The following is a 26,368-nucleotide window of genomic DNA, read 5'->3' as shown; positions in this document are numbered from 1 at the left end:
CCTGCTCTCAGCCGCTGTACAAGCCTGCCCGAGGGCTATCGGCATTTTTTATTGTTTCTATTCCTGTTGCGTAGCTGGGTGGGGGACACAGCCGCTGGTTTGTAGAGCACATCAGACAGGGCCTACTGTGGGCTGCTGTGTGAGAGGAGTTGATGGATGTAAGCTGTGCCCCAGCCGGCCCTCCAGGGTGTGGATGTGTGCGGGGGACAGGGATAGCTCGGATAATGGAAACTCGTGTATTGTCCAGTAAGTCGCTGGAATGAGTGATTGGCTCTTGTTTGGAGAAGGATGCTGGCATTTGCTTTCCAGTCGCTCACTCTTCAGGCCCAGTCTGGGAGACGCGTGCCAATGTGCCCAGGAGCCCCACCGGTGAGATGCCAGAGGGTGCCGAAGGGGTCACTGAGGCAGTGTCTCCGATGGGTCTGGGATGTGTTGGCGTAACTCAGCCCTGCGGCTGCTGTGCTGAGCAGAGGAGCGGAGACACTGAGCTGCTGCTACGTGTTTGAGGCCAAGACTTGGACAGGACTGTCCGGATCTCCATGCTGGGTTGGCCTCGTGACGCCTGAGCTGGGCTCTGTCTCTGACAGATGCACGGAGCGGTGACCTCTAGGCCAGGATGCTCTCCAGATGCAGTTCCGCGGAGCCACTGAGCGACGAGCGCTTACGGTGCTGTGTTCTCTCTTCCTCCCAGGTGGCCGGGATTGCTTACCACCTGTGGCGTCCTTGCGGAGGCGGCGGCTGGCGCGGAGGCCGGGCTACATGAGAAGCACAGCGGGGCCCCGGATTGGGTTCCTCTACCCAGCAGCGGCCACTGCGCTCCGGGCCCAGGGAGGGGCATGCGGTGAGGAGTCCCACCAGTCTGAGTCCAGGGCCGGACGGGGTGGCCTTGATCCTGGAGGCCAGTGGCGAGGCCCCTCGGCGGGGAGCCCTGTTCCTAGGAGCACAGCTGCCTCGGCTCGGACCGCTGTGGGATACGGGGGCCTGGCAAGGACCCCTGCGAGAAGACCCTCAGGGCTCTTCGGGATTCAGTTCCAAGTTGGCGCCACACTGCCTGCCAGGCCGGCCAGGTCGTGTGGCCCTGGGGGCACAGGGTGGCAGGGCGAGCTCCCGTCCATGGACAGTTCTGAGGCCCCTGGCGCTGGCTGGGATGCTGGTGGCTGTGAAAGAGCAAAGGACACCTGGACAAAAGGCCGTCTGTTCCCAGAGGAGGTGAATGGCGACAGCTGCAGCCTCAGGAGTGACCCCAGGGTCCCCTCAGCCCCGGGCAGCTCTCAGGATGCCTTTACCTCAAGCTTTAGCTTCATACGGCTCTCGCTTGGCTCTGCGGGGGAACGTGGAGAAGCGGAAGGCTGCCCGCCCTCCAGAGAGGCCGAGGCCCCTTGTCAGAGCCCCAAGGACATGGAAGCCAAGGCTGCCGGCCTGGACAGGCCCCACGAACACCCTCGACTTCTCTCTCCCCACTTCTATCTCAAGACTACTCAGCGCCTGGCAGACTCTGCCCAGACCGCAGGAGGCAGCCACAGGCTGGAGAGGGAGACGCCGACTTTGTTGGACGTGGACACCGCCTCCTGCTTCTCCCTGGGCCCCTCCGGGTCTGAGGGCAGCAGCTTGGGGGACGCTCAGTGCTGGGAGACGCTGGTCCGGAGGTGCGAGCCCGTGCTGCTGGACTGCCTGCTGAGCGACCAGAGGCGGCTGGAGGTCGGTGTCCCCAGCCTCCGGGGCCCATGATTATCATGGGCTCAGATCCTCTTCGGGCAGAGGGCAGGAAACGAGTTCTGGGCGGGCCACCGACTTCCCCCTGGAAGCTGCAGCAGCTCCTTTTGTAGCTGCAGCAAAAACATGTCCCTGCGCTTCTGTTTCTTCTCGCGCAGGGTGAATGCAGATCTGTCCCTGTTCTCCTCTTCTCTGTCACTTCGATGCTCAGATTTGCTCTCCCTCCGGCCGCAGGCTCCTCTGCGGTTCCTGCCCTAAGTGACGTGTGGTTAGCTCTGCCCAGCTCTGCTCTGCAACAGGAAACTGGGGGCAGGGGAGCTGGAGCTGGCTGGTGTGCGGTTGAGGGGTGTGAAGTTGGTGATGCCCCCATTGGGGGTGATGCTGAGTTTCATTTGCATTTACCCCTTGTCTGTCATCCCGCTCAGGGGGCACTGCCTGACACAGCCAGGAGACTTCGTTCCTGGTCGTTCCATCTCTTGGGCTCTCAGTTTCCTTACTTATTATTATTATTATTTTTAAAGATTTTATTTATTTAGTTGACAGACAGAGAGCACAAGTAGGCAGAGAGGCAGGCAGAGAGAGAGGAGGAAGCAGGCTCCCCGCTGAGCAGAGAGCCCGACACGGGGCTCAATCCGAGGACCCTGAGATCATGACCTGAGGAGAAGGCAGAGGCTTAACCCACTGAGCCACCCAGGCGCCCCTCAGTTTTCTTACTTAGACGGAAGCCCTGCTTGGGATTGTTCTGTGGCTGCAGTGAGAAGCTAGGATGGGTGGCATACATATAAGCCACCCATGAGGGTGGTCCACCCAGTTACGTCGTGAGGGTGCTGTCCACCCAGTTACCTGAGAGATGGGTATAACTATGAATAGGCAGTGTTGTTCTACCCGCAAAAAGTTCCCAGAGAAACCCAGGCAGAGGTGCTCCGTGGCTGACCCCATTGGGCTGTTTGGCTCATCCTACGGAAAGGCTGTGTTTTCCTTCTGGGGTGTGTGCATGTGATGTGTGTGTACGTGTATAAGTGTGCATGTGTGTGTATGTGTGCATACATTTGTACATGTACACAAGGAAGTAGAACACCCACTCATCAGGCATTTGGTGGAAGTACCTGAAAATGTGAAGGTCATGTTCATTCCCAGCAGTTGGGCTCATTTATTTTCTGTTCTTTACACGTGGTCTCATGTTCCTGGCCCTGGCCCTGTTCTCCCTGTTCCAGCCCTTGGGGACCTCAGCCCAGCTATGTGATTTCTATCTCACGATCTTCTTGTAGCTCTCCGTTCCCAGGTGATGCACAGAAACCTGGAATTAGATGTGAACAGCTGATGTCATTGTCTTCCCCACTAAACCTGTTCTTCTTCTTTTTTTTTTTAATATTTTATTTATTTGACAGAGAAGGAGACACAGAGAGGGAACACAAGCAGGGGAGGAGGGAGGGAGAAAAAGGCTTCCCACCAAGCAGGGAGCCCAGTGTGGGGCTCGATCCCGGGACCCTGGGATCATGACCTGAGCCGAAGGCAGACCCTTAACGACTGAGCCACCCAGGCGCCCCCCGACCAAACCTGTTCTAAAGGACCCTGATCTTCATACACATTTGTTGATTTTAATTAATAGCATCCATTTAGTTCTTTAGAGAAAGTGCAGGCATCTTCAACACCTCCCCCATCCTCACTCCCAACATCTGGTCGGCCCTCCTAGTCCAGTAGCTAACCTGCCTCTCATGGCCACAGCCTCTGCCCTGGTTCAAACCCTGGTTGTTTTTAACCTGGGTTTTGTAAGAGATTCTCCACTTATTTACCTTCCTCCAGTGTTTTTCTTCTCCAGTTTTGTCCCCCGGATGACCAGCAGAGTTTCTTCCAGAACGCCAGTGGGATGGTGTTACTCCTTGGCTTAAAACCTTTTGCTCTTCTCGGGATGGTATCCAAGTTCCTTATCCTGATAATTGAGATTTTCCCAGCCCGCTCCAGCCTGCCCTAGTGCCTTACTCCTGCTGGCTCAGCCATCTGGTGTTGCTTCCTGTGGATGAAGACGCCAGGGAAAGCTGTGCCTAGGGCCTTTGCTTACAGTTCTCCCTCTGCCTAGAACGACCTTCCTACACGTTTCCACCTGCCAAGCTCCTGTAATCCCTCTGGTATGGGTCTGAAGCCACTTCCTTGTTAGACATTTCCTGCCCCCTCTGGTCCAGATGAATCCCTCCTTCCATGTTGCTCTCGTAGCGCTCTGGACATGGCCCATGGTAGCATTCATCACATGTAATAATCATTTGTTTGTGGGCCCAAGTTCTATACTCGACCATGAGCTCTATAACGAGAGGTCACGTCTCTTAGACGGTTTTGGATGCCTGATGTCTCGCATCCGTCCTGGCCCTCTGCTGTTGCTTGATCATTTTTGTTTTTGGTGCAATGATTCATCTTATGAAGAGGGACCCCAGATCTCTAGTTGACAGCTTTCTTGGGCTGGCGGGCTAAGGCAAAAGAAGAGAGTCAGAGACACAGATATGCAAAGCGTGAAGGGGTTCTCGTCACCAATCCCAACCTCGGAGAGGTGTTTGTCTGCACCAGCAATTTCTCCAGTGCTGGCTGGCTGTCCCATAACTCAAGGCAGTTTTGACCCCATCTCTCCAGAGACAGATCAACTCCCACAGTGGAGGGGCTCAGCCCCCCAAGACTGCCTGCCTGCAGGTCCTGGCCATCCTCTGTGCTTCTGACCCACTGGCTCTAGATCAGAGGTACCAACAGAAACCCTCTCCTTGGGTTCCATTAATTTGTTACAATGACTCACAGAACTCAGAGAAACATTTTACTAACAGATTACACGTTTATTACAAAAGGAACAGCCAATGGAAGAGATGCATGGGGCAAGATGTGTACCAACCTGGTCCTTCGGGTTTTTATGGAGGTTTTATTACATAGGCAAGGCTGATTAAATCATTGGTCATTTGGGATTGATTCAACCTCCAGCCCCTGTATCCTCCCTGGAGGTCGGGGGATGGGGTTGTAAGTTTCTTGTCCTCTAATCACGTGGTCGGTTCCCCTGGCAACCAGCCCTCATCCTTTGGTGTCTTCCTAGAGTCACCTTATTAACATAACAAAAGACACCTTTCTTGCCCTCTTCACAGGAAATTTCTAGGGTTTTAGGCTCTCTGAGTCAGAAATGAACAAAGACCAAATACATATTTCTTATTATGAATCGCAAGGTCCCAGGCACTAAGTAGAGTGTTGTGTCATCCTTTTCCAACTGTAAATACCAGTATTCAGCACTTCATTTCCAAGATCTCTTTTAAAAAAATCTTGACCACAGATCTGTATTTCTCCATCTCAAAAATTCAAGTTTTGATGCATGTGAAGCAAAAGTAGAACGCCGTTCTAATGACCAGCGGCTCTCCCTCCCAAACAGCCAAACAAACAGGAACTACCTTGGCAGTGATCCGTCTGCAGTCCCCATGATTCTGTTCCCTGGGTTTCCTTTCTTCTACCTCCTCCTACCTGCAGGGAACTCACAGCCTCCTGAGAATCTTGTTTTTAACAAACTGGAGTCTGTGAACCCCCAACCAGTTGCGTCTCTTGGGGTCCAGTCACGCCTCGGGCTCACCTTGCCAGCTCCCCCAGCCACCAGGTCATCACAGAGCCTGAAGTTCAGCATTCCAGGGGCTCTGGCTGGAGAAAGCCACCCTGCCTTACCTTTTGGGTTTCCGGATCTTTAGTTTTAAAAAATATAACCAACCCTAGATATCTCTTCCTTTCACCTTTATCACCCAGATGCAGCTTTTAAAAGAACTGATTGGTCAGAGCCCACCAGAGCAGTGTTCCTTGCGGAAGAAGGGTGAAGTGGCTGCGGGTTCACCCTGGGCATTCTGGAGGTGATCAGCTCTGCTGCCTGTGGGCACCTGCTGGGGTGTGTGTGCGTGTGCCTGTGATCCCACGATGCCCTGCAGTCTGGCAGGTTTGTGGGACTGCCTGGGTGCTAGCCTGGCATTTTCCTCTCCTGGCTGAGTGACCTTAGGTGATTTGCTTAATCATTTTGTGCCTCAAGATGCTGTTGTTAGAAGATGGAGATAAACCACAGTACCCACCTCATTAGAGTCTCATTAGAGTCTCATTAGAGTCTCATGAGCATGAAATGTCTCACCTCTTGCCAGGAGCTTCAGACAGGGTCTGGCACTGAGCAAGTGCCTGCAATGTGGGTCATTATCATCATCGGAGAACGAGCTCAGAATAAGTGAATTTGGGCCCAAATCACCAAATTCGCCCTTCTCCCTGGGGTTCAAGTTAAACTCATATCCTGTCTCAAGTGATAGGATCTGGACACCATTTATCTGTAGTTTAAGTATCTTTGTTTGTGGTAAACTAACACCGGGACAGCAGAAAACACGATGCTATTTTCGATAATTCGAATGTCTGTTGTGTAGAAGAAGAATCAGCTTTATTCAGTGATGTAGGAGAGATGGGAGGGATTCTGTCCGGGGCATAGGATTTATAGGAAGGCAGATTTTGTTTCGATAGGAATGAGAGATTAGGAAGGAACACCATAAATTTTATTGGTGGGAAAGAATCACAGAATCACATACCCATCTCTGAATGAGAGATAGGAAACACTTGTTTCCCCTGGAAGCAATGGTTTAGTGTTTGCTAACTGAGCATTTCCAGTGACTTTCTAGAACACAACTGCCATGAATGAGAATCAGTGGAAAGGGTATTTTATGCTCTTTAGAAATAGCCACCCAGAGACATTGCCAGGGACTGCATGGGATTGAGACAGTCGTGATGGAAGGAAATGCTAACTGGGTACGCAGAGGAGGGAAGCGGGGAGAACCTTGCAAGTGAGCCCCACTTCAGCTTGTGGAACCTGCAGAAGGAGGGAAATTGCCTGCCTCACACGGTTGTGTCACTGGATAGGTCATGACCATCAGTGGCTCTGCTTCCAGCACAGATGGACATTCAAACATCTGGGGTATCACTTCAGTGACCTAGAGGGATCGTTGGATGAGGGGGAGAAGGTGGGGTGGCTGTTGGCTCTACATGAAGTTTTCTGTGACCTTCTTTCCTGTAGGTCTTCTGCTTCAGCTCTAGTAAGCTCCAGTGTGATGATGGTAATAGCAAGGACCCTCCCATACAGACTTTCTTCTGTCCCTAATATGTATAGCTAGGTTCCTGGTACAGTGTGCACCTGTAATATGGAGAAACCTCAAGGATAAAGAGGCTAGTGTAAACATTCATTCTTTCAGAAAGTATTTATGCACTACTTGTGCCTGGCTTCGGAGATTGTATTAGAAGAGGTAACAGACAGGGGGCCTGATGGCTCAGTTGGTTAAGCGACTGTCTTCTGCTCGGGTCATGATCCTGGAGTCCCGGGATCAAGTCCCGCATTGGGCTCCCAGCTCCATGGGGAGTCTGCTTCTCTCTCTGACCTTCTCCCCTCTCGTGCTCTCTCTCACTCTGTCTCTCTCTCAAATAAATAAATAAAATCTTAAAAAAAAAGATTAAAAAATAAATTAAAAAAAAAAAAGAAGAGGTAACAGATAGTGACATAATATCACAGCCTTTAAAGGACAAGGTTGTGTTTCTGTCTTTTCTTTTCTTTCTTTCTTTTTTTTTTTTCCCCTAAGATATTATTTGTTTGATAGAGAGAGAGAGAGAGCACAAACAGGGGGAGCGGCAGCCTCCCCACTGAGCAGGGAGCCCAATGCGGGACTCGATTCCAGGCCCCTGGGGTCGTGACCTGAGCTGAAGGCAGCTGCTTAACCAACTAGCCACCCAGGCGCCCGCAAGGTCTTGTTTCTTGCTGAATGCTTCGAGTCCCATGGAGGTGGTTGGGGGATCTGCTCCACAGGGTCACTCAGGAGCCCTGCCTACAGCACCAGAGCAAACGGCCCCTCAGTCAAGGGGACAAGGAGGAAAACAGTAAGGGATCCTACAAGAGCAATGAAATGCTTAGTGCGGAAGTGACTGCTAACTCTTGCACCCTAACCCCATGACCCACAGCAAGGTGGGGAGGGAAGTGTCATCCTTCTGTGTGCCCAGAGCAGTGGGGAGCCAAGTAAGGGTGCGCCCTGCCATTTTCTACACGAGTAGAATAGAGTTCTTGCCCTCAACATACTCAAGTGTGAATGGAGTGCACAAAAAATAACAAAATAAAACAATAGCTGTAACATGGCATTGCAAGTACTACAATTTCTTGCAATTCTGTTTTTCCAGCAGCTCAATCCCAAACCCCAGCATCATGCTGACTTTCTCACCCCCCACCTGCAATCTATGAGCAGATCCTGTTGGTTCTATCTTCAACGCTGTTTTCAGAATGTGCCCAGGATCAGATTGCCTTCTCACCATCTTCACTGTGCCCAGGATCATCCAGGCTATGCTATGGTCACCTCCGTCCTGGGTGATTTCCATGGCCTCCCCTGCCATCTGACTTCTGCCCTTGTCCACAGTGGTCAGAATGGAGCTGCTTGGACCTCAATCAGATCATGAACTCTTGTGCTCAAAACCCTCTGACTGCCCACTATCACCCACAGAGTAACGAGAACTTTTCAGTCCTCTTCATGTGTTTTCATGATGCATTCCTCATCACCTCTCTGACCTCATCATCTACAATCCCCCCTTAATCAAACCTTCCCAAACCCTGTGGCCTCCTGCTTTTATTTGACAACACCAGCAACGCCTCTGCCCGAGGCTCTGCACTGACTTTTCTCTTGTTGAAATGTTTTCTCCAGGAGCCTCAGGATTCCCCCTCAAATCTTTCCTCAGATGTCAGTGAGATTTTATTTAAAACCACAGCCCTACCTCCTACCAGCACTCCCGATACCCCTTACTGGGTTCTGTGGTTTTTCTTCTTAACACTGATCACTTTCAGGTTGCTTGGGTGGCTCAGTCGTTAAGCGTCTGCCTTTGGCTGGGGTCATGATCTGGGGGTCCTGGGATTGGACCCTGTGTCGGGCTCCCTGCTCTGCAGGAAGCCTGCTTCTCCCTCTCCTCACCCCCTCCGCTTGTGTTCCCTCTCTTGCTGTGTCTCTCTCTGTCAAATAAATAAATCAGGAAAATCTTAAAAAAAAAATACTGGTCACTTTCTAAGGTTCCATAAAATGTACTTATTATATTAATTTTTTGTCTTCCTACTCAAGAATGTCATCAAGAGAGAGAGCTAAGAATTTTGTGCTGTATCCTCAACACTTCAGACGGTGCCTGACACCGAGGAGACGCTCAGTAAATATTTGTTAAATGGGTCACGTGACTAGGAACATGCACAGGTCACACGGCAGTACAGAGGAAGGATATTTCACACAGACTGGAGGGGATGGCCCCTGAGCTGGGTGTTGAAGGATGTGGGTGTGTCAGGCAAAAGATGGGAGGAATGTATGTTTCCGAGATAAAGCCCACATCCATTCATGGATAGGCCAAGAATCTATCTTCAGAAAATCTCGGGCCTCCTGTCGAGAAGGAAGATAATTAAAAATGAGTACTGGCAACTCTTCGACAAACAGTGAGATCGTTATGTCCATATGTGGGTTAAATAGGGTGATGCCCTTTTCTAGAAGGGTTTTGTGAGGTCCTTCTTGTCAATCTCACCCAGCTGGCTGACATCCTGCCGCGTTTAAGTTCACGCTCTTCTCTTGGCTTCTCTTCCAGTCTTAGTGTGTTTTTCTTCATAATTTAATGTGATTTTGGGAATGGAGACCATTTGGTCAGGTCAGGAAGTTTGCGTTCCTTTTATTATGCATTTTTTTCCATGCAGATAAGGGTACAATGTGATATTTTTGTTTAAAATAACTTTCTAGCTCTTTTTGTGGATTTTATGCTCAAATTACACTTTCTCTTTATATAACTTTTTTTTGAGAAACTAATGCATCTGGCATTGGAAAAATGTACATTTGTGGTTCTTTTTTTAAAGGAGAATAAAGAACTTCAGTTTCGAAATCATTTCTAAATGTTTTTAGCTTTAAAAAAATAAGTTTGCTTGAATGCTATCCTAATTTGGCTTTCATTTTCTTCCCCTTCAAACCGACATAGGTAAAATCCCTAAGAATAAAGCTTCAGAAACTTCAAGAAAAGGCAGTTGAGGATGATGATTATGATAAGGGTGAGTTTTATTTTGCTTACTGATTATTTCCTCTTTTCCCTGCAATGTCCCATTTCTGTTTTACCCTCATTCATGTCTATTTTCTACACCCCAAATGAGTTGTGTGCTCTGTTCCTCTGGTCACCTCCACTCGGTAACAATGAACTGTTTTACGGCTCCGTTATTTTGTGGATTTCAAAGCACTTTATGCACATTAATCGTTTGGGTTATGCATTTGTTGATTACCCAGAAATACTCCAAGATTTTGCACAATGAAAGCTGCATTAACTTACCACCTTCCTGCCTAACGTGTGATATATCTATCATTTATTCATTCATCGAAAATTATTTGTTGTCTGCCTACTATGTGCTGGGCAGGGTGGCAGACAAGGACTGACACGGCAGCTGAGTGCACACAGGGCAGACGGGGTCAAAGGAAGGCTTGCAGGTACGGTTGCCCTGGGAGGCGTCTTCGGGACTTCAGATGCTGATTGTCACATGTCACACCCATTTCTACTAGATGTGGGGAAGAGAGAGGGCTTAAAATAACTTCCAGCTTCCCCCAGACACGAATGAACTTGATAGATAGTCCTGGTGATAACGAGGTTTAGCACACTCAGAATGGGTCTGGAAATGGGATGTAGACTTAAGGATTCTTCTGGAAGCTGATTAGCCTTGAGGCTCGCATCTTCAACCTTACTCACCCGTATTCTCTTATTCCCAGTGAATACTCACTCAGGCTGTTGGCACTGGGCACTACAGGAGTGGGGTGAGTGATTTCCAGAAGGAGGTTGCAAATCCTCTTCTAGAAATGCCCGGAGCTGGTGCTGTGTAGTGTTGTGATTTCCCTGACCACCGAGGTGATGTGGGGGTTAGAGCATGACCAGGTGGGAGGAAGGGGAGGAATTTGGGAACGGAGGTGGAACTCTCAGCTCTCCCACTCTTTCTATGCGCTGGGTGGTGGCTGAGGCGTGTGAGAGAGGAGGTGAGTCTGAGGCAAGGGGTTGCTCCATGAAGGGGCACAGCTGTAGGCAGAGAGCGAGTTAGCAATGCCGACTTTTGTCTGGGAAGGACGACTGAGCCTAGGTCTGAGGTTCCCCGTCGCTGGCCAGATTAATTTTTTCTGGCTTGGTCCTTTAACACATGCAAACTGAAGACACAGGTGGAAAATCAAGGCCATTTTTTTGATCCAGGCCTGGGGAACTTTCTGGACTTGGTTTTCTCAGTGGGCTTCATTGAACAAAGGCCTCACTTCTTTAATCTTTTCTCCAGATATCTCTGAGACACACAAGAGAACAAGGTTGGATAAGATACTCCCCGTCAGGGAAGCCAAAGGAAGAAAGACACCTTTATTTAGTGTTTCTGTCTGAGTTCCTTTCTCTTGTTTCTGTGTCAGGCATGAGAATGTCTCCTGGTTGAGAAGCTCGGGGGCAGGCCGTGCAGTGTGTTTCACAAGCTCCCAGTGGTCGGGAGATGTGCTGGCCTGTGAGAAAACACTGACGTAGGGCTTTACTCCCCAGAGGACCTGGCCAGCTGAGTCCTGGCTGGGGAGGGTGGCAAATGGGGGTGAGGAGCCCATCCAGGGCTCTGGCCCTCCTGACCACCCGGAGCCTGTGGAGGGGGCAAGCACCCTGGGAGGCACTTAACACAGAGTCTGCTTAAACTCCCAAACCTACAAACCCGGTTCAGGATGTTGAGAGGTAAAGGTTATGGTGAAATGTGCGGAGGGCCTGGCCCGTAGGAGGAAGGCAGGCAGTCAGCGTTTTGTGATGGACAAGAAGGTGCTTGCTGCTGAGTGGTACCTACCGCTAATGTGGTGAATGCATATTCTGACCACGTAGGTCTGGGCTGGGGTGAGACTCTCCTTTTCCAATAAGATCCCGAAGGACGCTCCTGCAGCTATCTGGAGAATGGCCCTTGGAGACCTGGGGGGATACAAGGCAGACACAGGCCATTTTATTTACTTGTTTTTTTTTTTTTTTTAAAGATTTCATTTATTTATGTGTGTGTATACACACACACACACACACACATTTATTTATTTAGCATGAATGAAAGGAAGGTCAGAGGGAGATGGAGAGAGAGAATCTGAAGCAGGCTTCCCACTGAGCACGGAGACTGATGTGGGGGCTCGATCTCCCGACCCTGAGATCATGACCTGAGCCAAAAGCAGTGAAGTCTGATGCTTCACTGACTGAGCCACCCAGGTGCCCTGACACAAGGCCATTTTAAAAGACACACCAAGCACTGTCCTTAGGAGTTTCTTCTCAGTTTCTGACCAGGGAGGGGCAGTCACGCAGTATAGAATAATGGTAGTAAAGTTACATATCACGTCCCTTAGAATATAAAGAAGAAAGTTCCAAAAGAGGAGAAACTACTTTTTTTTTTAAAAGATTTTATTTATTTATTTGAGAGAGTGGGCACAAGCAGGGAGGAGGGGTAGAAGGAGAGGGAGAAACAGGCTCCCTGCTCAGTGGGGCTCCATCAGTCCCAGGACCCTAGGATCATGAGCTGAGGTGAAGGCAGACGCTTCCCTGACTGAGCCACCCCGGTGCCCCTGGAGGAGCTGCTTCTGCGGGAGGTGGGGTGGGTAGGACGGAAGCCCCCTGGAGGAGGGGGTAACGGACCTGGGCCTCTGAGGGCGAGGAGATGCATCTAGAAGGGCACCTAAGAGAACACGGAGATGTGTGAAAGCCACCGTCCCATTGCGTGCTCGTCTCGACGCAGGATGCGGAGTTGGCCGTTGTCTGAAATGGATCCTTGCAGGGCCCAGTGCGGGGACTGGCTGACCGCGGCTGATCCCTGAATTTTTGTGAACCGATGGCCACGTCATTAGGGAGGCTTGGTCCATGTCGAGGTGGAGCGTTCGTTGTAATGCGGTTTGTCAAAACAGGATTTGGGTACCATTTCCTTTGTCCCTTGGTTTACCCAGGGTTACTAGTGACTGCTTCAAGGACGGGGACTTTTCTCTATGCCCAGCCCTCACGGTCTCTGGGTGGACTCACTTCTGCGTCGGTGCTCGCAGCAGCTGTGGGGCCGTGCTCTGTCTAGGGGAAGGTGGCTGCTGGAGCCCACGAGCTTTGCCACAAGAATCTGGAGGGCTCTCCCTTGGTTTTGTTACTTTTCTCCCTTTCTTTCTAGTTTCACGCATAAAAACGACTTTGTGTTCCCGACAAAGGAGCAATTGGCACAGAATAGAAAGTTCCAGGTTTTATCTCATCAACGTGCTGGCAAATTTACTTGCTAATGCCTTGTGGGGAAACCTCAGGGCTCTAATTACATCTCTCCCTTGCCTGGGAAGTAAAGTTAATAATTCCTTATATTCTCGCACAGAGCTGGGAGAGCTTGGCAGGAAAAGAGTAATACCATTTGGTGCTGGCTTAGAGTTTTTCTGTGGAGGCTCAAAATGCTGGTTTCATCCTGTTAGTACTTGTCCCGTGTCTGTGGTCAGCCGAGGGGCAAGGGTGGGATCTCAAAGTCCTGCAGCAGGAGAAGCTGCTGTCCAGAAATGGAAGATGGGGGGTCAGGGTCTGTGACGGGAGGGAGAGAAGGACAGCGTGGGCAATGATGTCCAATGTGGTTGCTGTTCCCCCGTTCCTGCACTGGCATGTGGCCTAGAACGGCACCCCCCGCCTATGACCATGGCCACAGCTCACTTCTGAAGCAAATGGAGTGACGTTATGGGGAAGAAGGAGAACAGTTTCAGGAATTCACCATTTCAATGACTCACATCACTGGGATACGTAGCACAGCTGGCTTTCCCCTGCTGGTTGAGGATTTCTTTCTCAGTGCAAACAGTGGCCAGCCCTGCATTGGTTCCTTTATCCTTTGTCTTAACCAATATCCATTATGACAAAACGCGAGTATGACGTGGGGCATTGGAAGGAGGAATGATGATGGCAGAGGCCAAGCATAAAAGCAGTCTAGAGACTGACTAGCTCTTGCCTAAATTGCCATAATCTTCATTTTTCTTTCTTTAGTGAGATTGGTCTGTCCACAGTTACTCTTTGGTGATAGCGTGCAAGTCATCCAAGCTGACAGTCCTGTCTTTCCGAGGGGACCCCAGTCTCTATCTCCTTTAGGGTTTGGTGTCTGAGTGGCTTCCTGGAGTCACAGGGTTAGAGCCAGAAGTTTTGCTTTTGCTTCCTCTTCTCATAGCCATGGATGTGACAGAGCCCTTGCAGAATGGGAGCCGAGGGCACCTGGGTGGTTCAGATGGTTGGGCATCTGCCTTTGGCTCAGGTCGTGTTCTCGGGGTCTTGGGATCAAGTCCTACATTGGGCTCTCTGCTCACTGGGGAGCCTGCTTCTCCCTCTCCCTGTCTTGCTCCCTCTGCTGGAGCTCTCTCGTTCTCTCTGTCAAATGAATGAATAAAATCTTAAAAAAAAAAAAAAAAATGGGAGCCAGGTGCCATTTGGGGTCCACAGAGCAGACATGCCAGTCTCGGCAGCCTGCGCTGTTCTGTGTTCCTACGGAAAGCGTAGGCAACAGTTGGCGTCTGCTCAGAGACACATGACGGGTCCTTGAGATATTTATGGAGAAAACAGCTACACTGGGACTCCTGAGTGGCTCAGTCCGTGAAGCATCTGCCCTCGGCTCAGGTCATGATCCCAGGTTTCTGGGGATTGAGTCCCGCATCAGGCTCCTTGCTCGGCAGGGAGTCTGCTTTTCTCTCTGCCTGCTGCTCCCCCTGCTTGTGCTCTCTCTCTCAGTCTCTCCCTTTCTCTGACAAATAAATAAATAAAATCTTAAAAAAAAAGAGCCGCACTGAGCACAAATATGAATGGTGGTGCAGTTTCTGTCTGCAGTCCTCCCACTCAAACACTTCCTTTTCTCCCTGCACCGCAGGGTTTGGAAACATCATCACTGCGTCCTGCTGTCTACCGGGGTCTCCCTCCCTGCTCCAAGGGGTGCTTGCAGTTAGTACCGGGGGAAAAAAGCTAAGGCAACGCAACCAAGGGAAGTATGTGGCATTTGGCATGTGTTCTTTGTCTAGGGGAGGTTTGTGTGTGGTGTGTATGTTAATGTTGCGCTGTTGCACATCTGCTCCTTGCTGGGCACTTGCCCACACATCGGGATCACATCCCAGGATCACTGTGGGAGGAGCTGGTACTGCCCCAGTTTCTCTGGTGAGGCCACAGAAGCTGGCCGGAGGGTACCAGCTGTGTGCTCTGGCTGCCCCTCTGCTTTGCCTCCCGTTCTCGCTGGGACTACAAACATTTTATATTCCAATGTGGAAAACTGAGCTTTGGAGTTGTAGGCACCAAACCTAGCTAGGGAGTGTCTGGACTCTGGAAATTCTTCTTTACAGGACACCTAGGGAAGGGACTGAGGAGGGCTCCACACTGGGATGCACCAGGAAGACTTTCCGTGATTTTATCTAAAGCTGTAGGCTATTAGGAAATTCGCACTTGGAGTATCTCAGTGTTAACCTTCAATGTTATTCTCACAAGAGCAAAAGCTTGTGTGTCTGCTTCCTCTTATTTTAAGTAAAAACTTAAAAATCAAGACATGAGCTATCCATGAAAACAAACACCGTAGAAACACAACGTGGACCAACACCATTTACATCACTCAGCTGCATTGTCTTAGCTTCTTTTCCTGTTTACAGGAGAGTTTGATTCTGTAAGTGAAGGTCCAAGAGCTCAGCCAGTGCTGGCTTTCAGGTTGTTGTTCATATTTGCAGTTCGTGTGTTGGCATTTTTCATGCGTGTACTGCATCCGTGACACCTACTTCAGATGTGAGCTTTATGCACAGACTCCGCTGGCTGATTTGCATACGACAAACTTCCCTTTCATTGGTAGCCCAGAATGTGATTTCAGTGTGACGTCTTTTCTCCGTGGTGTTCCGGCTGGGTGTACGCTCGACACACTCCTCCCTCGCGGTGTCAAGGTATGGGATGTATTAGACCTTTCAGAACTTTGGAGGTGGAAGCACAGGGGACTGGGTGTCCTCTATCGGTGGCTGCATCACAGTGCGCTCCCCACATCGATGGGCCTCTGCCTTGCCTTTCCTGGCTCCGAAGAAGTCGGTCTGTCCTGCAGGGATTACGTGGAGTGTAATTGCCACACTCCATGTGTGTACAATAATGTAGCACATCATTCATGATGAAATCTGATGGCCAAGCCTAGACATACTGCCCAACACAAAACACCGGGACAAACAAAAAAATCTTTTTTTCTCTACCCCCTTCCCCTCATTAGGTACTTAGCTGGAGCTTGGACATACTTTCCTGCTGGTTGAGCTGTAGCACATTTTTAATGTGTGTTAGCAGGTGGTTGTGCAAATAGTGGATGCAGCATCTTACTCTCTTTCTAGGAGACTCTACTGGTGGCACAGTTTCTCAAGCTGTAGGGTCTGGTGGATGGAGCAGGAAGTTGGGCAGGAGTCCCGCTTAAAAGACTGGTATTGAAGCAGCTCCCACAGGTTTTCTGTGCTCCTGACACCCTCTTCAAATGGCTGAGAGGCCGGCTGGGATCCCAGGAGAGCAAGTTCACCTTGGGGGATGTTCCTTCTGGGCCCGAGGAACTCAGCTGCTCTTCAGGTAGCCAGACAGGACAAAGCAGTGACTGAGATTGTCTGGGGCTGGCTCGATGGGATAGAGTGATCACCTTTTCTGTGAAGGCACGTAGGAACTTCAGAAGTGTCAACAATTTCATTTCATTTATCAAACATTTTTGAGGATTGCTTCCCCTTGTTCTACAGACAGAGAAATGGATAACAGAACTGGACGGTGGAAGGGGCGTGTCTGTGATCAGGGACAAAAGCCTAAACGTGACTGAATCTTCCCACCACAGTCATTTCAGTTCCCAAGTGTCTCGGTTTTTGGTACAGATGGTTGATTTCCCCTTAATGGGAGATGCAGGGTGTTAGTCACTCAGGCTATTATATCAAAGTATGGCAGACTGGTGGCTTGGAAAATAAAAATTTATTTCCTCATAGTTCTGGGAAGCTGTCAGTCCAAGATCAAGGTGTCAGCAGGATTGGCTCCTTCTTTTTTTTTTTTTTTTTTTTTTTTTTTAAGATTTTATTTGACAGAGAGAGATCACAAGCGGGCAGAGAGGCAGGCAGAGAGAGAGGGGGAAGCAGGCTCCCTGCTGAGCAGAGAGCCCGAAGCGGCGCTTGATCCTAGGACCCTGGGATCATGACCTGAGCCGAAGGCAGAGGCTTAACCCACTGAGCCACCCAGGCGCCCCTAGGGTTGGCTCCTTCTGAGGCCTCTCTCATTGCCTTGTAGATAGCCATCTTCTCTCTGTATCCTCAAATGGTCATCTCTCTGTATGTCTGTGTCCTAATTCCCTCTTCTTAGAAGGACACAAGTCATTTTGGCTTAGGGCCCACCCCAATGACTTCATGTTAATTTAATAACCCTTTAAAGACTCTATCTCCAAGTATAGTAACTTTATGAGGTACTGGGGGTTAGGACTTCAACATGGGAATTTTGAGGGGACACAATTCAGCCCATAACAAGAGCCTAATGGACTCAGGGCAGAGCTAAATACTAAAGACATCCAGGTGTTTCTGTAAAAGTTTGAATAATGTGGTTTCACTACTCTGTTGTCACATGCAGACATTTGATAGAAAAGGTAAAAAAAAAAAGCACACTTTTGTGACATTAGTGGGCTGACTATTCCTTTCCTTGTCCACAAAGAAACCTGGCCACGAGACATGGAATGCTGGCAGCCAACTGAAATTGGAAGAGGCAAGGAATGGTTTCTTCCTGAGAGCCTCTGGAGGGAGTACACCTCTGAAAACAATTTGATTTCAGCCTCATAAAACTGATTTCAGACTTACAGCCTCCAAAACTGTGACAGAATGAATTTCTGTTGTTTTAAGCTACAAAGTTCGTGGTTATTTGCTACAGTAGCCATAGAAAACTAATATACTGCGTAACAAACAATCATAAACCTTAGTAGTTAGAACAATGTCAGGGAGTGACTTCAGTAAAGTAGTAGAGTAAGCAACTCCATGCACTCATTGCCCCACAGAAACACCAAAAGAGAAGTAGAAACTGTCAGAACCAACATTTTCAGAACTCTGGAAACTAGTCTAAAGTTCAGAGCAACCAAGCAAACATTGAGCCAAGAAAAAGGCAACTTGAAAATAGTGGCATTTTTACTTGCCCTTGTCCTACTCTTTCCCAGTATAGCAGTGACCTTGGAGATGACAGCTCACATTCCTGGTGTGGGACTCCTGGCCCTGATTCCAGGGGGGAACAGAGCAGACTGTACTTGAAAATGATTATGTGTCTATTCTAACTTGTCTGGGGTTACCTAAAGGACTGACATCAAGTGCTTGTCTTTCTTTTGGCTAACTCAGGACAGAGGCTGGAAAAATGGCAGGCATTGCTTGAAACCTTGACAGGGTAAACTAACAAATTGCAAACACCTGGGACAGACGTTGCTGGTTGAGAGATACAACAGGCTGTCTAATGCCCAGGAGCAATAGCTGGGGGAGATCTGTGGGAAATTCAAAAGCACTTGTGTATAAAGAGAAATTTAGAAACCATTTGTTCAGGACAAGATACACACTCAGAAGAGAACAGAGAAGACTTTCAGCTCAGGCTAATCCTGAGGAAGCTGAAGGAATGCCCCAGCACTGCAGAGACTGGGAGAGGAATTTGTTTTTTGTGTCTCTCTGTGTCTTTCTTCCTTTTTGCTACCCACCCCCTGCCCGTGTTTTCTTTTCTCTTTTTTTCCTTTTCTCCCAGCATCAGAGGAAATCTATGTCTAAAGACTGGGTGAACATAAGTTAAAAGAACAGAGACTCCAGTGACCACACTCCTCAAGGAATACAGTCTTTGCAAAAATACTTTGGAAAAGTACCAAACAGATGGACCACTACAGCATTCAACAATGATGAAAACAACAACAAAACAACAGAAAAGCCAGCAAACTGGGGGATTTAGAGAATCTGATTTCCCGAGTCACCACATTATCATATTTAAGTGTCCAGTTTTCAACAAAGTATCACAAGGCATACAGAGAAACAGAAACACATGACCCACTGAATGAGGAAAAACAAATGGACAGAAACCATCCCTGAAGAAACCCAGACATGAGATTTATTAAAGACTTTAGAACAGCTGTCTTAATGATGTCCAAATAGTTAAAGAAAACAGGGATGTAGAACTAAAGGAAATCAGAAAAGCAATGTATGCACAAAATGAAAGTATCAATAAAGAAATAGAAATTATAACAAGTAATCAAATTCTGGAGCTGAAAATTATAACTAAAATAAAACATTCACTAGAAAGGCTCAACAGTAGATCTGAGCAGGCAGAAAAACAATCAGCAAACTTAAGATATGACAATTGAAATAATTTAGTCTGACGAGAAGAAAGAAAAAAGAATGAAGAAAATTGAAGATAGCCTCAGAGGCCAGTGAGACATTATCCAGCAGACCATCATATACCTATGGGAGTTCCAAAAGGAGAAGAGAGAGAACAGCAGGAGAACATTTGAAGAAAGAATGACTGAATGAGTCCTAAATTTGGTGAAAGACATGAATCTACAAATTCAAGAGCTCAATGAACTGCGAGTAAGGTAAACTCAAAGGGACCCACAGGGAAACACAATCAAATTGTCAAAAGTCGAAGACAGAGACTCTTGAAAGCAGCAAGAAAGAAGCAACTCATTACATTCATACAAGGGATTCTCAGTAAGATTAACAGCTATTTTCTCATCAAAAACCATGGAGACCAGAAGGCAGAATGCAGGTATATTTAAAGTGTGGAAAGAAAAAAATTATTGATCAGGAATTCTATACCCAGCAAAACTGCCTTTCAAAAAATGAGGGAAATAGTAAGAAATTTCCAGATAATAAAAGATAAAGGGGTTCATTACCATTAGACCTGCTCTATAAGAAATGTTAATGGGTGTCCTTCAGGTTGAAATTAAAGGACATTAGAGAATAACTTGAAGCCATATGAAGAAATAATTCAGTAATGGTAAATAGATGAGCAAATATAAAGGCCAGCATTATTCTATTTTTGGTTTATAATTGTACTTTTTATTTTCTAAATGATTGAAAAGAGAAATGCATGAGACTTATAATTTATAAATTATGAACCTATGTTCCTTGAATGCACAGGGTAAAAAGATTTAATTTGTGATGGCAAAAACAAAGGAACTGTATAGGAACAGGGTTTTTAAAATATTCTATTGAAGTTAAATTGGTATTGATTCAAATTGGATTGTCATAACTTTAGAATGGCAGATGGAGTCCCCATGGCAACCACAAAGGAAATGTCAAAATATACATGAAAGGAATACAGTTCAGTACAAGAAAAATTGATTAAACACAAAAGAAGGTAATCATGGAGGCAATGATGTACCTCCCCCCCCCCAAAAAAAGGACATACAGGACACCTGGGTGGCTTAGTGGGTTAAGCTTCTGCCTTTGGCTCAGGTCATAATCTCGGGGTCCTGGGATTGAGCCCTGAATCGGGCTCTCTGCTCAGCAGGGAGCCTGCTCCCCCCTGCCCCCGCCTGCCTCTCTACTCTTGTTCTCTCTGTCAAATAAATAAATAAAATCTTAAAAAAAAAAAGACATACAGAAAATGAATAACAAAATAACAACTAAGTCTTTATCAGTAATTACTTTAAATCTAAATGGATTAAACCTTATAATCAAAAAGTAGAAACTGGTAGGATGGATTTAAAAAATGATCTAACTGTATACTATCTGCAAGAGACTCATTTCAGACAGAAAGACACAAATAGATTGAGGTGAAAGGATGGAAAAAGATATTTGATGCAAATAGTAACCAAAAGAAATCTGGGGTATTTATGCTGTTAGAGAAAGTAGACTTTAAGTAAAAAATTGTTATGAGACAAAAGAGGCATTATAGATTGATAGAAGCATCAATTCATCAGGAAATGCAATAATTTTAAACATATATGCCCCAAACAACAGAGCCTCAAAATATATGAAACAAATTACGGAATGAAAAAACATATGAAACAAATGACAGAATAGAAGGGAGAAATCATTCTCCATTATAGTTGGAGCCTTTAATATACCACTTTTAATAATGCAAGAACATCTAGACAGACAAGAAGGATGTAGAGGCTTGACTAACACTATAAACCTGCTAGACCTACAGACATAGAACATCCCCACCCAACAGCAGAATACATTTTGATCAAGTGTACATGGAACATTCTCCAAGATAGACCATGTGTTAGGCTGCAAAAGAAATCTCAATAAATTTAAAAGATTGTAATTATACAGAGAATCATCTCCAACCACAATGCAATGAAGCTAGAAATGAAAACTGAAGGACAATTGGAAAATGTACAAAATATGCAGAAACTAGGAAGCAGACTCTTAGAGAATTAATAGGTAAAAAAGAAATCTCAAAAGAAATGAGAAAACATTTAGAAATGAATGAAAAGGAAAACCCAACATCTCAGAACTTCTGGGATGCAACTAAGGCAGAGCTCAGAGGAAAACTTATAGCTGTAAATACCTATTTTATTTTGTTTTATTTTATTTTAATTTTTTTAGAGAGGGAGAGAGTGGGATGGGGGCAGAGGGAGAGGGAGAGAGAGAATCTTGATCTCACGATCTTGAGATTGTGACCTGAGCCGAAATCAAGAGTTAGATGCTTAACCAACTGAGCCAGCCAGATACCCCTGTAAGTCCTATTTTTAAAAAAGGAGAAAGATCTCAAAATCAGTAACTTTACACACTGATGAGGCAGAAACAAAGAGAAAACTAAATCCAAAGCTAGCAGGAGGAAATAAAGATTAGAGCAGAGATAAATAAAATAGAAAACCAATAGAGAGAATCAATAAAACCAAAATTCAGTTCTTTGAAAATATCAACAAAATTTGGAAGAAAAAAAGAAGATGGAATTAAATAAAATTATAAATGAAAATGAGAACGTTTCTACCAAACATATGAAATAAAAATGAATATGAGAGGAATGCTATGAACATCTGTATGCCAACAAATTGGATAGCCTGTGTCAAATGGTCCAATTCTTAGAAAAGCACAAATTACCCACACTGACTCAAGAACAAGTCAAGAGATGGAATTAGTAATCAAAAACCTCCCAACAGAGAGAGGTCCAGGACCAGATGGCTTTCCTGGTTAATTCTACCAACGATTTCAGGGAATTTAACACTAATCCTTCTCTAACTCCTGTGAAGAACAGAAGAGGAGAGAACACTTCCTACTTCATTCTGTGAGGCTAGCATTATCCCGATACCAAAGCCAGGTGAAGACATCATAAGAAAGAAAATTGCAGATCAATATCACTTATAACTATAGATGCCAACATCCTCAACAAGGCTGAGTTGTAGATGTGAAGCCAAACCACACCCACTAGGATGGCTACTGTCCAAAAAAACTGACAATGGCAAGTGTTGGTGAGGATGTGGAGAAACTGGAGCGTTCATACATCGATGTAGGAATGTAAAATGGTGCAGTGCTATGGAAAACAGTGTGGTAGTTCCTTTAGAAACTAAAACATGGAATTATCTCATGACCAAGAAATCCTACTCCTGAGTATGTTCCCAAAAGGAATTGAAAGCAGGGATTGACACAGATAATTGTATGCTAATGTTCACACAGCATCACTCACGATAGCAACACACCCAAATGTCCATCAGTAGATGAGTGGATAAACAAATTATGAATATACATATAATAGAATTCTTCAGCCATGAGAAGGAATAAAGTCCTGATACATGCTACAGTGTAGATGAATCTTTTTTTAAAAAAAGATTTTATTTATTTATTTGACAGACAGAGATCACAAGTAGGCAGAGAGGCAGGCAGAGAGAGAGGAGGAAGCAGGCTCCCCGCTGAGCAGAGAACCGGATGCGGGGCTCGATCCCAGGATCCTGGGATCATGACCTGAGCCGAAGGCGGAGGCTTTAACCCACTGAGCCACCCAGGTGCCCCAGCATAGATGAATCTTAAAAACATGATGTTCAGTGAAATAACCCAGACACAAAAGGACAGATACTGTATGATTCTACTTACATGAAATGCCTACAATAGGCAAATTCAGAAACAAAGTAGATGAGAGTTTAACAGGGACTGAGGGGAAGGGACTGGGGAGTTACTGTTTAATGGCTGCACAGTTTCTGTTGGACGTGATAAAAAGCTTTAGAAACGGTAAATGGCGACGGTTGCACAACATTGTGAATGTACTTAATGCCACTGAATTATAGACTCAAAAATGGTTAAAATGGCAAATTTTGCATTATACATATTTTACTGCAATTAAAAAAAATTTAATACAATGTACCCAAACCCATCGAATTGTGTGCTTTAACTGGGTGAGTTGTATGGAAGGTGAATTACACCTGACAGCGCTGTTTAAGAAAAATGAGGACAGTATTTTGTTTCTTTGTGGGTCCGCATTTTGGGGAGGGCCGAGTGGGTGCTGTTCATCTGCGCGGCTGGCGTTGACCAGGGCAGCGGGAAGGCTGGGGCTTGGGATCACCTGCCCTGTGGGTCACTTGTTGTGGCTGCTGGTTGACAGACTGTCTGGGGTACGTGGCTGGGGCCGGGCTGGGACACCTATAACCCGTGGCTGCTTGGCTTCCTCAGAGTATGGTGAGGACATCCTGGGAAAGCTGGATAGAATGATTCCTTATCGCGGGCTGATGCTGGAGGTCAGGCAGCGCTACCACTGCCGCATTTTCTCTTTAGATGGAAGTCCCTATGGTGGATGGGACCCATACTTGAGGGCAGGGTAATCGTCCCTCTGTTGAGGGGAAGAGTGGATAAAGAATTTGTTGGCATCTTTTGAATCCACCACGGACTGCCCCTTTTTCTTGTGTGTTTTTACATTCTTGCCACTTGCAAAATTCTTTTTTGCATCCGCTCTCAGACCCCTCAACAGCATTACACGCTATGGAGCCAGGTTCAAGCTTGCAGTCCCAGAGTTCTAGGTCTAACTCAGGTGCTGCTGCAGGTGGGGCTTCTCGGGTGGGATTCTCTGAGCACAGCCTGGTGGGTAGTGTCTCTCGATGACCGATTGGAGTGCTTGTGCACTGAAGATAGAGCTTGTCGACCCCCACGGTCCCGACTCGTGATGGTGGGACAGCTGTAGGATCTCTGCTGTAGATTCTTGTTCAGAAATTGGGGAAGTGGGAGGCATACGGCAGCCACGGGTCCGGACAGTTCTTGATAACGCAGCTGGGCCCCTGTCGTCGGTTCTTCCGTTAGGGTTTATCCCTACTGCCCGCGAGTGGTTTTTCAGGGCCCTCAGCTCTGACCTGTGGGCTCCTGGCTCTGCAGTCTTCCGTCATCCTCCGTCCATAAGCAGCAGCCTGAATTGGAGCCAAGTAGTTTCTCAACCTGCTTTCTGCCCCTACAAGTTTGGGAGTCTAAACGTCTCTTTTCATCTTGTACTGTCCGCGTTCTTTCCAACTTGACATAATGCTTTCCAAAATGTTTCGGGTTTCACACAAATCGGTTTGTAATCTACTGCATCAGACAAAAGCTGTGCCTCTTTTCCAGGCACTCTGTTCGGCTCGCAGCGGGTAGGGTGGGAACAATGCTCCTAAAATTCTTCACAGGGCTGTTTTTGACTGTTTGAAAGGGTCCGTGACCTTCCCGAGGTCTGAGGAAGGGTTTTATGGTCTACGGCCTTGGCCTCATCGTCGACCACATTTTCCAGGTAGCACTCTGCTTGGATCTTTGCCTGGAAGCCAAAGTCATCTGAAGTTAGCACTGGTAGTCATCCGAAGAGGCTGGAGGTAAGGAACAGTGTTCATTTCAAGCCCAGCTTGATTTCAGATTTAAATTGAAGCCCAGGTTAATTTCAACCCGAGTCCTGGATTCTCTATAGAAAGTCATTTCCTTAGCTTCTTTCTCTCTTCTTACTTTGCACTGTGACTAGTAAGGAGAAGCCAGGTGGTTCCTTCAGCCTTCTGCTTGGGAATGACTCTCCTTAGCCAGGCCAGCCAGTTCGGTAGGTACCCTCTGGATCTGCCATGTCACCTCAGGGAAGAGTGTTCAAATTTTCCTCCTTTGTTCCACCTGCGGATGACATTTTCCTCTCTCTCCTGGAAGTCGTCAGCAGTCGTGCTTTTCCCGTGTCTTTAGGCCCCTTCCAGGTTCCGTGGACTGCCCAGTCCCAAGTCTGTGGCCCCATGTTTTGGGCTTTGTTATGGGAGAACCACACGACGGCACCCAGATCGGTTCCTGCTATCTATTGCTGTGTCACAAATGGCCCCCACATCTTAGAATCTTTTTTTTTAAAAAGATTTATTTATTTATTTATTTGACACACACACACACACACACACACACACACACACACACAGAGAATGCATGTGCAAGTAGCGGGAGCGGGAGAAGGAGAAACAGGCTCCCTGCTGATGGACCATCGCAGGACCCTGAGTTCATGACCTGAGTCAAAGGCAGGTGCTTAACCCTCTGAGCCACCCAGTCACCCCAAATGACCTCCAATCTTATGGGCTTATCAAAATGACAACATCTATTGTGCCCCCAAAATCTAGAGTTTGGGGGTATCTCAGCAGAGACAGCTGTTCTTCGCTCCATTGGGCTGTAACTGGGGCCGCTCCCGGAACGAGGGGGGCTGCGGTCATCTGGGGGCTGCTCTGTGTCGGGCAGTTGATACTGCCCGTCGGCCGCGAATGTGGCGGGCACGCCCCTTTGTGGCCTTCTGGCTTCCTTACAGCATGATGGTGACTGTGCTGGGGGCGGGGAGGGGGAGAGAGAGGGAGAGAGGCAGAGGACAATCTCCTGTCCTTTATGACTTTATCTGAAGAACTATGTAGTGCCATTCCACCATGTGCTGCACTTGAAGCAAGTCACCAAGTGAGCCATCTTCAAGCGGAGAAGAAATAGGCCACTTTTTGACAGAGGAATGTTTTAAAAACGATCACATCACCTTATCCTACATGGCAATTCAAGACTCTTATAGTACCTGTGACTCGAGAAGGAAAGGGGACTTTGCTCCATGGCTCCAGTATGACAACTTTCAGGCTGCGCCTGAGGGGCAGGTCCTAGCTCCTGGGACTGGGTGCTGTAGCGGGAGGGGTGAGGCAGTGTTGTCCTGAGGCAAGCGTGTTCCCCTGCCTGCCTCTGTGACAGGTGGGTACGTCGGGCCCGAGGAGATGAGGGAATTGGTGGCGAGCAGATGAACATATTAGCCTAGTTCACTGATTGCCTCGCGACACACACACGAAGTCATTGAGAATGGTTGAGAGCAATATATGAATTTCAAAATGAGCGATGTTAAAGATATCCGAGAAGATGAACATGGAAACACGCTGTACAAGTTCATTCATTTACTCAGGAAACACCTAATGCCTGCTGTGTCCCGGCACTCTGCTGGGTGCCGGGAAACTGTGCTGAATTAATACGGTCCTGCACGGTCCCAAACCGGCTGTCCCCGATTAGTTGGGAGGCTGCCTCTTGTTTAGAGATTTTTCCAGGGACTTTTGTCCTAATCCTCCCTGGGGAGCCAAGTAACCTTTGATTTGTGTCTGACTGTGGCAGAGTCCGGGGCGGGGGGGGGGGGGGGGGCTTTGTGTTAGATTAGGGAATCGTTCAATCCTTCAGTGGGTTGATTGGCCCACGTCCTGTCACGGAATCAACTGATGGATGAATTC

At 47.5% G+C, this 26,368-nt stretch overlaps 1 protein-coding gene across 1 annotated transcript in view; it reads left to right on the top strand.

The window, feature by feature from the left end:
* The first annotated feature begins 224 nt into the window (after positions 1–224).
* The window catches only part of LOC111160496 (disrupted in schizophrenia 1), a 294,921-nt gene continuing 268,777 nt past the window's right edge, over positions 225–26,368 (top strand). The window contains exons 1-3 of the mRNA XM_022523643.1: positions 225–246; positions 692–1,698; positions 9,712–9,781. Of these exons, the coding sequence (XP_022379351.1) occupies positions 225–246; positions 692–1,698; positions 9,712–9,781 (1,099 nt within the window). The remainder of the gene's footprint in view (positions 247–691; positions 1,699–9,711; positions 9,782–26,368) is intronic.

The sequence above is a fragment of the Enhydra lutris genome, unplaced genomic scaffold (assembly GCF_002288905.1).
Source record: "Enhydra lutris kenyoni isolate GAN:26980312 unplaced genomic scaffold, ASM228890v2 scaffoldscaffold76, whole genome shotgun sequence".
In the NCBI taxonomy this organism is placed as follows: domain Eukaryota; kingdom Metazoa; phylum Chordata; class Mammalia; order Carnivora; family Mustelidae; genus Enhydra; species Enhydra lutris.
This window is presented reverse-complemented; position numbering and strand designations above follow the sequence as displayed.